Source organism: Anopheles moucheti, chromosome 3 (assembly GCF_943734755.1).
Source record: "Anopheles moucheti chromosome 3, idAnoMoucSN_F20_07, whole genome shotgun sequence".
NCBI lineage: Eukaryota > Metazoa > Arthropoda > Insecta > Diptera > Culicidae > Anopheles > Anopheles moucheti.
In genome coordinates this window covers 4,363,501-4,376,368 of record NC_069141.1, presented here as the reverse complement: position 1 = coordinate 4,376,368, position 12,868 = coordinate 4,363,501, and the positions used below count along the sequence as shown (strand labels likewise).

General features: G+C 42.5%; 3 protein-coding genes across 5 annotated transcripts in view; all 3 read left to right on the top strand.

Annotated features, from left to right (window-relative positions):
- The first annotated feature begins 300 nt into the window (after positions 1-300).
- Positions 301-5,624, top strand: LOC128301711 (putative RNA-binding protein Luc7-like 2). 3 transcript variants are annotated; one of them, XM_053038306.1, is made up of 6 exons: positions 301-459; positions 598-692; positions 3,422-3,520; positions 3,602-4,185; positions 4,262-4,306; positions 4,369-5,624. In XM_053038306.1, the coding sequence occupies exons 1-6, from the start codon at positions 399-401 to the stop codon at positions 4,523-4,525; spliced, it is 1,041 nt and encodes a 346-aa protein (XP_052894266.1). In that variant the 5' UTR covers positions 301-398; the 3' UTR covers positions 4,526-5,624. The 3 variants fall into 3 exon arrangements, with proteins under 3 accessions (XP_052894266.1, XP_052894268.1, XP_052894269.1); XM_053038308.1 differs by having other exon boundaries at positions 411-459; positions 598-1,469; positions 1,584-3,520; XM_053038309.1 differs by having other exon boundaries at positions 411-459; positions 598-1,698; positions 1,775-3,520.
- A 204-nt stretch (positions 5,625-5,828) lies between these two features.
- On the top strand, positions 5,829-7,220 carry LOC128303643 (dolichyl-phosphate beta-glucosyltransferase). The gene is made up of 3 exons (XM_053040681.1): positions 5,829-6,065; positions 6,130-6,304; positions 6,363-7,220. The coding sequence occupies exons 1-3, from the start codon at positions 5,994-5,996 to the stop codon at positions 7,097-7,099; spliced, it is 984 nt and encodes a 327-aa protein (XP_052896641.1). The 5' UTR covers positions 5,829-5,993; the 3' UTR covers positions 7,100-7,220.
- A 3,458-nt stretch (positions 7,221-10,678) lies between these two features.
- Positions 10,679-12,868, top strand: part of LOC128301931 (tyrosine-protein kinase Btk29A-like) — a 65,871-nt gene continuing 63,681 nt past the window's right edge. Inside the window, exon 1 of the mRNA XM_053038608.1 lies at positions 10,679-10,993. Within this exon, the coding sequence (XP_052894568.1) occupies positions 10,838-10,993 (156 nt within the window). The 5' untranslated portion in view covers positions 10,679-10,837. The remainder of the gene's footprint in view (positions 10,994-12,868) is intronic.

Genomic DNA, 12,868 nt, shown 5'->3' with positions numbered 1-12,868 from the left:
TCGTGCGTGAAATGTCAAATTTCAGATCGTTCGTCAATACAGGGTTGGAAGCACGCAAACGGCAAAATTTGTTTAACTGTTATTGTTAAGTACAATTTGTTGCTTTATCTGTTCTGTTCTGCTTTTGAAATGTATCGTTTATATAATTTAAAAATCCACATAAATCAAACAAAAATTTATAAACATGAACATGTCATCTTTCGATAAACTAAACTAGTTCACTAGCCCTGCATTTTCCTGCTGTCACATGGGGAAGCAACACAACTGGCAGCTGTCATAATTTTCACAAGCGAAGAAAGATAGTTTGTGTTCCAATCGTGTTGTGCTTAATTTTACTTAAATTTTCACATTAAAATTGTGTTGCTGTTGCTGAAAGATTCTTAAAAACAAACGGCAATATGTCGGCACACGATCAAATGCGGGCAATGCTTGATCAGCTGATGGGAACGGCTAGAAATGGTAAGCTAAAGTTGTGCCATCAACACGACAGTGGTTCCGGGAGGCGGAACCATGGCGATGTGTGTTGGTGGCGATTGTTTTTGTGCGAAGTGCTGATTGTTTAATGTTATCAACAATTTATCTTCCCATCCCCATCAGGCGAAACCAATCGGTACTCGGTGAAGTTCTACGACAGCAAAGTATGTAAGAGTTTTTTATTAGGCTGCTGCCCGCACGAGATCTTGGCCTCTACGGTAAGTAATGGCTAACGGGGTGGTCCGATACGTTTTGTACGCTTTAGGTATCAATGTCTTCCACTACTTTACACACTATATCCAACCATGTCGATGCCGTTACATCTCTTCCCACTTGAAAGTGTTTGTCCAGAATCGTCTAAACGAGATTCAAGTACAAGTAGATTACATGTATAAACATACCCATAGCTTTTGTCACGGAGACGGTTGTGGTATTTTGTTGCGCGTTTTATGAACAGTTTGCTCGTACTACTCTATTTTCCCACTCTTGTCGGTTCTGTTCTATTTTACAGACGGTCACAACAAGTCGCTTTTTCCTCATATTCCAAGCAAACAAATAAACAAACAAATCATTTCCTAAAGCAAAGAAAGCATATCCACACTAAAAATGAGTAATGGGAAAGTGAAGGTGCGTGTGATTGGTAAGTTGCTCTCACCGCAAACGTGGACACCAATCCGTAAGCTAAATATCAAAATCTGTCGAATTCTAGATGTGCATGTGCCATGCATATATAAACAAAAATCAATCTCATCTTTCGCTTAGGGAGCCCGGTCCGTGTTTTGGTTGTCGTTTGGTTCGTTCGATTGACTAATGCGTATGATAAACACGAAAACTGAAAAGCAAATTCCTAGCCCCAGGGTGGTAACACACAAGTTCTTGTCCGTCCGACAAAGCACAAGCTACTCTAACGCACGTTAAGTGATGAAGCACTGGTTTTGATGAGAGAGAGAGGGGGAGATGGTTGGTGATAGGAGATAATATACTGAAGCAGAGTCGTAAGTACACTGTACCCAGCTCATCTTCACCTGTGCTACTTAAAGAACTCCTTTAACCAGTACCACCTTGTTCACCCGCTCATTACCGCTCTCCAACGATGGCCAACCGTTTAGTTCCCTACTTTACCTACTAGCCCACAAAGGGCGGTTTCGTGCAGGAAAAACCACCGAAAACAGGGGTTGCGGTCATTTTAGTATACAGGCTGCTGCTGCTTCCTGGCCGTGTACCGTAAGTGTTTCCTACTACTTGACGCAAACAAAAACAACATATCAATATTCCTTATTCTCTCAACCTACTCTACCAGCGATAGATCTGATAATCTGATTTTGTTGTATTTTGCCCGATGATGCGGATTATGCGAATCGATTTCACCTTCTTCCCATAGTAAATCATCAAGTAAAAACCAAGATAATATCCCCGTATTAGTAGTACAAATTGAACGCATCACGGAGGAATCATGCGTATGGGTGTCACTAGTTATGTGCACCCTCCTACACTCCTCCCAGGTATTGTTCATTGGGCTGCGTTTAGTGTAATCAATCGGCCTTGGGTACGTATTAATAACGAAACGAAACCAAAAGCACACACGCGAGATTATTCTATTGACTTCATCGGACGAACGGGTACTGTCCTTGGTGCGCTTACGGGTACGTAAATAATTTATGTGACTGAAACCACAACATTGTGTATACGTGAATGGATCGGATACACAATTTTACAGAACAATCGTTGTTAAACGTTGCTATTGCGTACAGAAAAGACCAATGAAACCAACAGGAGAATAGGAGAGGATAGTAAAGCTCCATAGAAATGCTACAAATAATCGATTGCAAAAGATTTGCAGACACTTTTCTTGTATGTCTTTTTTTATTTTATCTCAATTCAAGTTATAGATAGACAGCGATAGATTTACAAGTTATTCATATTTTAATTTACAATAATTTAGAGTTCATAGACATTTTTATACGTATTCCTTCAAACATTTTACTGTTTTATTTCCTTTACAGGAATCCGCAATAAATATGGTATGGCGCGCACATAAAATAATAAAAACGAAACGATTTTTATGGAAACACAAACAATTTAATTCAGATTCATTGGATAAGAAATGGCAACGGCGATGTGTAAAATGCCTGGCCGAATTGGCATTCACTAAGCTGTGTACTTCCGTATGCAGATTTACTAAGTCAGTAAAGTTGTTTATGTATCGCTATCAATCGTTCAGTCCAGCTTAATCGTTTGCACGATTCAAAAAGTTGTGCTCGGCTTATCCATCTATTGCGGAATTCTTTTTTTAATTCTTAAATAGCAATTTAATAGCATTATGAAATGCAGAAAACCGACGGAATTGAAATATCTGCTGATTGTTCAAGCAACCTTAATAATAATGCTGATGATATGCATAGAGTTAGGATGTAAATTGCCAGGAAAATATCTCAACATCTATAAACTTCAAACAATTTCACCGTTGATTTGTGGACGTATTTTTTTCATTATTTAGCTGTGTGGTGTTAAATATTTTGGTGAGTAACAAACCATCATCCAATGTACATTTTACCTAGGTTGATTTTACGCAAAATCGATTTCCTTCGATAGTAGTATTGTGTTTCTTTTTTTCCAAAATAAGCTACTTTTTGATTTTCAGGTTCATCCTATTGCTTTCCATGCATGGCTGCACCATCAATGCGAGTGATATAATTTTGTACCATATTTCGAATGAATTATTAAATCGTTTGATGTATGCGATTGAATGGTGCAGTGCAAGGGCAAATTTTATCGATGCAATTCGCAAATGGCTACATTACATAAGAATAGAATTTAAATTAAGTCGCGTTGTCTCTTGGCCTTGTTGGTGTCAATGTATGTTTGTGCCGCCCGTACTAAACGATCGAGTGTTTTGTTTTTCTTTCCTCTTTTCCATCTTTTCCCTCCGTTCTTTGACGGTGTGTAGCGTATGGACCTTGGCGAATGTCCAAAGGTGCACGATCTGGCCCTGCGAGCTGATTACGAAAATGCGTCAAAGAACAAGGACTACTATTATGATGTTGATGTAAGTTTTTTACCGCATACGCACATTTTTGCCGTATAAGCAAACAAATATATTGTTTATGTTCTTCGATCTTCCCTATAGGCCATGGAACATCTGCAAGCTTTCATCGCCGATTGCGACCGTCGCACGGAAGCGGCAAAGAAACGGCTCGCTGAAACACAGGAAGAATTGACTGCAGAAGTGGCTGCGAAGGCAAATGCGGTTCACGAGCTTGCCGAGGAGATAGGCAAGAAGCTTGCCAAAGCGGAGGCACTTGGTGAGGCGGGACAGGTGGAGGAAAGCATGAAGCTGATGTCGGAAATTGAAGAGCTCCGATCGGAGAAGAATCGTGCCGAGCAGGAGTACCGTAGTTCGATACCGGCCAGTACCTACCAGCAGCAGAAGCTGCGCGTGTGTGAAGTTTGCTCTGCCTATCTAGGGATACACGATAACGATATACGGCTAGCGGATCATTTTGGCGGTAAGCTTCATCTTGGCTTTTTAGCCATTCGCGAAAAGTTGGCCGAGCTGGAGAAAACGGCTGGGCCGCGTCAGAAGGAGTTACGCAAGACGGGTCGAGATCGCGATCATGAGGATCGTAGTCGTTCGCGGTACGTCGGTGGAAGGGAACTCGATCGTCGTTCCCGTGCATTGGCTCGTAGTCGTGATCGCAAGGACACAGTTGGGTAGGTTTGGCTCTAGTTAACAAAGTGCTTTAGCTGTAAAGTTTGTTGTAATGCTTTTTGTCTCTTTTATCTATAGTCGTGAGGTTAAACCTGCAGATGAGCGGAAGGATCGAAATGAAGGGTTAGTTTAAATAGAAGTGGTTCAAAATATCATTTACACTTATAATATCTCTCCATTTGCAGTCGTGACCGTGACCGTGATCAACGCGATCGTGGTGAACGACGCCGTTCAGCCGATCGCAGTAACAGGCGGTCCAGAAGCCGGGATCGTAGCCGCGAGCGCGATCGTCACAACGATCGCCGGAGACGATCGCGTTCGCGCGAAAGATCTAGACGGTAAGCATCTATAATCATGTAGACATCCTAATAAAAAAACAGGTACTAGAGGATAGGTAGCTGAAATGTCATCGATCGTGAGGATGTAGGACGCAACAATTAATAAACAAACTTATCTGCAACAACTAACGACGCGGTGGATGATCCATCTGATCGTGCCGTGAATGGACCGGAGCATCGCTTAATTTGTAAGCATAGTATTTCTTTACTGTCATTCTTTTAAACCTAACGTTTCTTTTAACACATTTGTTACACACACACACACACTACATGCTGATTTGGCAAATAGGAAGCAGTGCGAAGTATCCATTGGGAATGTTTTCTCACTCGCTAGAGCGATTTTAATAGAATGATGATTCTTTGTTTTCCTTTCAAAATTTAATTATCTTCCTTTCCCGGGGCGAAGTGTGTTGATGGTGAAAATGAGTTAAGAGCAACGCTGCAATACGATATTTGTAGTGCGAAATTAGTTGCGAGAGTGTATTGCATATTGTGCTGTATCGTCGAAAATTGCTTCGATTCCGACCCTAGAGGGTGAGCAACAAAATTGGCGGTTCTTCTGAGTACGTATTTCAAAGCGTGTTATACAAAATTATCTTAAGTGTCTAATTGTAGGATAGAACCAACTGTAAAAAACACAAACAAAAAAGAATAACCCGAGAATAGTAGATATTCGTTCGGATGAGCGATAATTGAACCTGGTATAATGTTCTGTCCTAGTTCTGATTTCAAGTAAATAGAAATTTAAAATATGTACATTTCACCCATATGAGTCTATCCTTTTATCGTCAGACACTGTCCAGCGTTTTAATGTTGCGATCTTCAAATATGTTTGTGCTTTTGCACTTTTGGTAAGTGAAAGATTATTTCTTCACCTTTTGCATGAAACGACAACCATTGCCTGCTGTTGCTCTATGGCAAAGTGGATCGCTTGTCCGGGTGGATCATTATTTCTATTAAGGAACTTCACAACACGTAAGGTTTTGTATAGCGATAAGCATTACGACAAATACAAATTTAGCAGATAAGCATTTGAACCATACCCTAAATAAAAAAGTCTGTACCATTCCATACAGATTTTGTAGCTGTATAGATGAAATAAAATCGAGAATACATGTCAATCATTGTTCTGCGCTGTATTTTTATCCACAGAACGTTGTGGAGGGTTCCGAAAATTAGATAAATTTATCTGGCAATATGTGGCGCGTGTGAATTTCTGTGTTGGCCACTGTAAAGCAACAACAATCACGGATGGCAACACTGGCCGCTGGTGTCTGACGTGTTTCAGCTGACGTTTGAATGTTTTGGTCGGCGTCGGCATTTTTCCAGTGGCTGTGGCGAAAACAAGTGTAAAGCTACAAAGCGTCGCACTATTCCAACGCGAGACTGACGCGTTTTACCTTAGTTTATCGGAATTTTAAGATAATGCAACATTAGAAACTCCTGATCAAGATTATTTGCAAGTTGCAACGATGTTGACCACCGAGTTTGTCCAGCTGGCGCTGTTGTTTGGTTCCGGATCTATATTTTTTCTATTCGTTGTGGTAAGTAAACGGATGCAGCGGAAAGGGTACTTGGAAACTGATTGATAAAACAACCCTTTTTCAGCTAGGGATAGTGCTAAAGGTGACGACGACACCGTTTCCAACAATTGTGCGACACAGGGATGAAGAGTACTACATCGATCCGGCTACGGGAGATGATCGACTGTTCGCGTCTTTAGATGACAAACCTACGCTGAAGTTGAGTGTGATAGTTCCGGCATTTGACGAGGAAAACAGACGTGAGTGGTTCGCAAAAATGGTAGAAATGGACTGCAGTAATATGACTTTCTTTTCCAGTGCCTCTTATGCTGGATGAATGCTTAGACTATCTGGGAAAACGTGCCGAAAAGGAGAAAGACTTCACCTACGAGGTGATCATCGTAAGCGATGGTAGCCGCGATCGGACGGTGGAAGTTGCGTTGGAGTACGTCGAATTGCATGGTGTACAAAAGGTGCGCGTTTTGGATTTGGTAGAAAACCGTGGCAAGGGTGGTGCGGTTCGTCTCGGAATGCTTAGTAGTCGCGGTCAGTTTCTACTGTTTGCCGATGCGGATGGAGCGACAAAGTTTGCCGACTATGCGAAACTTGAACGCAGCATGGTACAAATGACCGACGCCGATTGGAAGCGCGATGCGCTGGCGATTGGTTCGCGTGCCCATCTGGAGAAGGAAGCCACAGCGCAAAGAACAATCTTCCGTACGATCCTAATGCACGGTTTTCACTTTCTGGTGTGGACATTCGCGGTGAAGAAGATACGGGATACACAGTGTGGATTTAAGCTGGTTTCGCGCTCGGCCGCCCGGAAGCTGTTTCAGGTGATGCACGTTGAACGATGGGCATTCGATGTGGAGCTGCTGTTCATTGCACAATCGTACAATATTCCGATCGAGGAAGTTGCGGTAAACTGGACGGAGATCGAGGGCTCGAAACTGACGCCGTTCTGGTCCTGGTTGCAGATGGGCCGAGATTTGATGCTGATCTGGTTCCGGTACGCGATCGGTGCGTGGCAGTTGCGAAAAGAGCATGTGAATTAAAGATGGTAGAGGAGGTTTAGTTTTTAAACATTTTCTTTCCCGATAGATTAGTTATGTGAAACAGAATGATCTAAACGTAGACATAGATGAAACAGATGGAATAAACATAAGCGAAATGGTAGCTTCTGTAAACTTTTTAAGTGATTAATGTTGGACGAATGTTGAGATGTGCAGATTCAGCTAGATGATCAATCTGTCCGAATTAAAAAAAAATATGCCCATTCTCAAATTAACTGTAGAAAACTTTTACCATCCCCAAAAACTAACCCTTCTGTACTGGGTCCGATTTGACGTTTCTTTCAAACGTAAACAAACCCCCCAGGCCAGCAGCTGTCAAAACAGACCGCGACTTCAGTACAGCGACCGCAGCGAAGAAAAACATTGTTCTTTGCCTGCATTTTTCGGTAAGATGCCTGTTTCGGTGACGATAAATTAGTGTTTTGCAGCAAAGTGCTTCGGTCGAATGCGTGTGAGAATGCAAATAGTACCGTGTAAGTGGCAGTGATATTGTAATGGCATAGAATGTCCCGCACGCATTCCTTATCTGTTGCATTCTGTGCGTAAGTTCCAGCACATGCGATCATGTACACGATGTCAGGCAGGAAAGAGTGATGTGATGTGATGTTAAATTACACTTAACTCCGAACTCCGTTCCGGTATTGCTATGAGTGTGTTTATAGCAGTAGCAAAAAGAAGAGAAAAATCAAGGGAATACCCATCCGTGTCGCGTATCGTACCATACAAGCAGAACGCGAAAAAAGAAATCGTTCGGTCGCGGTTCGGTGAAGTCTTGTCGTTCTCCAAGTTCAGTTGCGTGTGTAGGCTGACCGCGGAACCAAGTCCTTAACGAGAACGTGGTCGCCGCCGATGACGACAGTAAGTGTTCGCGTTTGTCGCGATCGATCGCTCGCCGCGTTCCGGTTTGCCTCGGGAATCGCAAAACTCACCCCCGGAAAGGCCGGTCGTAGGGCATAGCGAAGGATCACAAGGTTTCGGCGGGTCGCGGGTCGCAGGTTTCGGTGCGAGGTTCGTCTGGCGATAAGTGGGTTCGTGCAGCACAATCAGCTTCATTGTGACGATTTACGATCGTGTACAGACGGTGCAGCTAGTGTTGTGGTACACTTAATCTAGTTAAACATCGGCACATTGGCAAGCGCGCGTACACATGCGAAACATGTGCAAAGTGTTGTGCCGGAAGACAGTAGAGAGTAGAGAAAACATGAGAAGAGTAGGCGCGGAAACGTTTAAGAAAAGCCGATCGATTGATCATACCCTTTAACGTTTCTATTCGATTGTGGATCTTCGCGAACCCCTTTCGAATCAGCTGTAAATAATGAGTTATTAGCTGGCATCGCACTCATTTCTTTCTCCAGCACCAGCTCCCTTCAATTAAGGCAGATCACTTTCACTTGTTCTTTTTCTCTTTTAGTAATTATCTTCCAAGGTGTTTCTTCACCCTAGCTGTCCTATAGATTTGAAAGAGAATCCGTCTAATCATCGCTTAATATCGAGTAGAAACAAAGGGGCTCGGCAGGACATTCGGTATAGCACCGTATTACCGGATTGACAGTCAACGGAATGGCAAACATTTCCGGATGTTATCACTCACCGACCGGTTTCCCTACTGTCCCGTGGACAGAAGCGGTCACAAAATATGGTTCATTGAGAAGAGGCAAAGAAAGCGGCTGTTGGACGGCAGGTTACACCATTCACTGTCAACCCAGCTGACTCACCGGCACCGTTTTTTTCTTGCCACGGTACCGGTGGCACGCTTGATTGATCTCAAAATACGCCTCCCGAAGAACCGGATGGCAGTGAAGGGCATTTTATGACGGGTACCTTAACATTGTGATATCATGCGCATGGAATGCATTTCTGCACAGGTTCACAATGATACCGGGATACAGGTGCGGTGTGGTTATATAAATTCCATCAACAACGGGCACGATCCGGGATATGGTTATGTTGGATGGGCATAATAGCATGCGATTGGATCCCGGTGAGTCATGATAGGGACCATGGGGACCTTCTTTGTTTGATTTTTAAATAACTTTCTGTGGGTCAAGCTTGAAGTGGTTTAGATTGCCATTTCGAAAGTACTTTGGTGTGAATAATTTAAATATTGGACGTATTAATTTGAGGATCCCAACCAGAGCTGTGAATGTTCTGTGAATCATCTTGGCGAGAAAGTGTGAACGTGGTGTAATGAATTTTGCTCGAAGGAGTACACTTCACGATCAATCATTTCGATTACAAAATTGCAATAGTGGCAATTAAATGGAACAATATGGGCAAAGTTGTCATCCGAGAGGTGCAGGTGATTAATTTGTAGTTCATCTTGATCCCGAAAAAAAAAACTAATCTTAGCTTTATTCCTCTTTTTAGCACCATTTACAACGCGCTTATTTCCATCCCAGTCTCAAGGCGACATCATTCTTTTGCCAACAAATTTGAATTTTAGTCGCTTTAAATCGGCTGCAATCCTTTGTTCATAAGCAAAAAAATACTGGACACTTCCTAATCGGATCCACAGCATACCCAACCCCTCGGATTCTGAGAACCGAAGCGATGACGGGTTCTGAAGAAACAAGAAAGCAAATCTCACCCGACAGCAACGAAACAAAACAAAAAAAGCGATCATTTCGTTTCGTGCTTCCATTACGCTACGGCTGGCGCAAGCAGCACGAACGCGCAACGCGTAACGCGTCCTGTTGCCGATCGGTACGATCGGTCCGATGGGTACGTTGGCAGAATTAATTATGCCATTGTATCGGGAATATCGGAGCGGGTGTTTGTTGTGCGTTTTTACCTACGGTTGTCTCCTACATCGCACCGCAACCGAATCGCTGACCATTCACGGGGCGGGAGGTCCACCGGTTGTGCCCGGGCTTTTACCACACAAAACTTACGGCTTGACCATTGCCTTTTTCGCGCTAATGTCTGTATGCAAATGAACCGGTTCCGCACTGCGTTCCGGTGGCGGGAACGTTTTCTTTTTGTCGCGTATCTTGTTTTTGTGATGGGGTTTTTTTTTTATAATTTAAGTTTTGTTTTTCTACAATTTTTTTGATTGTCCATTTGTGGAGTAATGTGTTTTTGTTTGATGAAATTTGTGTTTCGTTCTTAAAAGTTATTTTTTGTTCACGAAACAAACAACAAACCCTCCGTATAAATTCAGTTGCGCTCTTCGATTGCAATGTGACATACTGAAGAACATAAGCGTGTAACTTGATCTTATCTACCGGTTTTAAGGTCTTTGGTGATTAGATTGTAAATCACCCGTAAATCATGACGTTGGAAGCATAGGGTTATGGGTAACCAAAAAATTGCGAAAGTAATGTCGTAAGCGTGATTGATCAGCTTTGTCGTTGAATTCGTTTGAAGGTAACACTAAGTGCAGTGCAGTTGATTTAGCAGTTTAGAAACATGAAACCAGATTGAGAATATTCTGTTCCAAGTGTGTGTGTGTTGTTTCGGTCATCAGTGTGTTCAACGTTTCGTCAAATTTTGGTTTAGTTTAATATCAACTCGTATCAAGTGGGTGGCCATAATGTGGAAAGCCGTGCAGTAGGGAAACCATTCTAGCTCAACACAACCCAAAACGGCATTAGTCCATTATACGAAGGTCTTGGGCCTTACACTCAGCTAGTCGATGCCGCAAACAAGTGCCACGAGTCGTCGTACAGCAGCAGCCATTAACAGCGATCGGTCCATCGGCAGCGGTCCACGTGCGCGAAGATGATGACCGAACGGCGGAGCGATTTCGTGCTAAAGTCCGGCTATATGGTGAAACGATCCCAAAACAAAAAACGCTTCACACCGGTCAACTACAAGACGCGCTGGTTCGAGCTGACGCGTTTCTATCTGTCTTACTATGATATTGGAAATTTGGAGGTAAGTTTGCATTGTCTGCGCGGGCATCCCCTCCGTGGGAGCATAACCATCGTCGGGTCAATGGGGCTGGCGAATGAGCAGTGAAGGAAATGCATCTAACCCGTCCAACGAAACGCCGCTTCAAGGGTGCTTTGATGTGTGATGTCTTCTAACATATTAATCGTGTGTGTGTGTGTGTCCTCTTGCGATTAATTTAACTTAAAACCAAAAAAAAAATTACTAATAAAACCGTCTGGTGACGATTCGACTTAACGGATATGCTTTTAGTCTTAAAACCACACTCATAAACGTCCCACACTATGCTGCATTGGAAGTGCAGAGTTGTGGATATTCGGAGCATAACATAAACCTCAAAAAAACGACACCCTCGATATATTCTTAACATAAAAAAAACACACACAAATCAAAACAACAACCCCAAATGCTCGCTGACATCATCATTCTAATTCACCAGTCATCGGTGCGCCACAACAAGTCATTTAATCGCTTTACCATCATCAGCGCATGATCATCGGAAACCTTCCATCGATCATTGTCATCAGCTTTTTGGGGAGTGAAACAATCATGTCGTCGCCCCGTTCAATTAACTGTAGTGCTTCTAATTGCGTGTTTAGTGTGTGTGTGTGTATGTGTGTGCTGTGTTTCTTTTTATGGATTTTTTGTGCATTCGAGAGTTTCTCCGTCTTGTTCCGCTCATGTACCCTCCCGTACCGGAAGTAGGGTATCTTAATCTTGGCAAGATGTTTACCACCCAAAACGGCCCGAACTAATACAGACGTGGTCGCACAACGATAACCACCGATTGCCGTACAAAACCGTCATCAATCAGTGTCATTTGATTTGTTTTACGGTTCTTCTTTCAAGTTCTTGCGAGGAGCGATGTGCAAAAACAAAAAGACTTCGATATTAGAGTGCAGAGTCGATAAAATTGCACCGAATTTATTCATATGTTATTCGTTATTGTTTCCTTATTTTATTCTGTTCACTATCGTTTTTTTTTTCGTTGTGTTGTAAACAATTTCCTGTACTTAGTTTCTTTTCATGGCGATTTTATAAAACAGTAATTTATACAATTTGTTTGATAAATCCAAAGCCTGTGCTCCAAATTGATTTACTAACCATCATTTACAGTTAGTGCGTGAGTGTGGTAAATGTGTATGAGTATAGTTTTAGCCATAGACAAGCATTTGGCAACAGCGCGATGTTGCATGTGCCAGAGAGTCTAGTTTCTCCCTAGAAGGTTTAAAATATAATAGCTCCTTTTTCGGATTGTTTACAATTAAGGTATGTAATATGAATGTTTAACGTTTTGTTTTTTTCACATGTTACACAATTTTTTATCATCCAATCCGTAGCATCGTGTATATAAAGTTGATCTAAGCCAAATACTCCACAGTTATGGTTTTTTAGACTGCAAAGTGATCAAGTGCATATATTTAGGCGCAAAGAGAAGTTGTACAGTGGTACCTCTAGATACGTGTTTCTTTTCATTTCATAAACTCGTAGAAGAAAAGATGTATGTTACGACTAAACGATCGTCTCCCTTATTTGCTCGGTAGTCAGCTGCTCTGACTGATCCTCGACGAGTCCGTTCATGTGTCTCCCAGGCGCTTAAAATCCTGTGGATTTTCTCATTGGGACAATATCCTTTACTGCAGATTCGCCTAGATACAGTCCCCTTCACGTGTAACTCCTCAGGCAACTTCCAGGCTGAGATTGAGGTGCATATTGTAATAGAACTGGACAATAATTCTTAAGGACTTCCGAACTCCCGACTCAGGATTCTCGAAAGGATAGACATGTGTTTTCCGTAAACTCAAATGAGAACAAAGGAACCATCATTTACACCCCAAGAGTCATATCTCGAGGTACCAC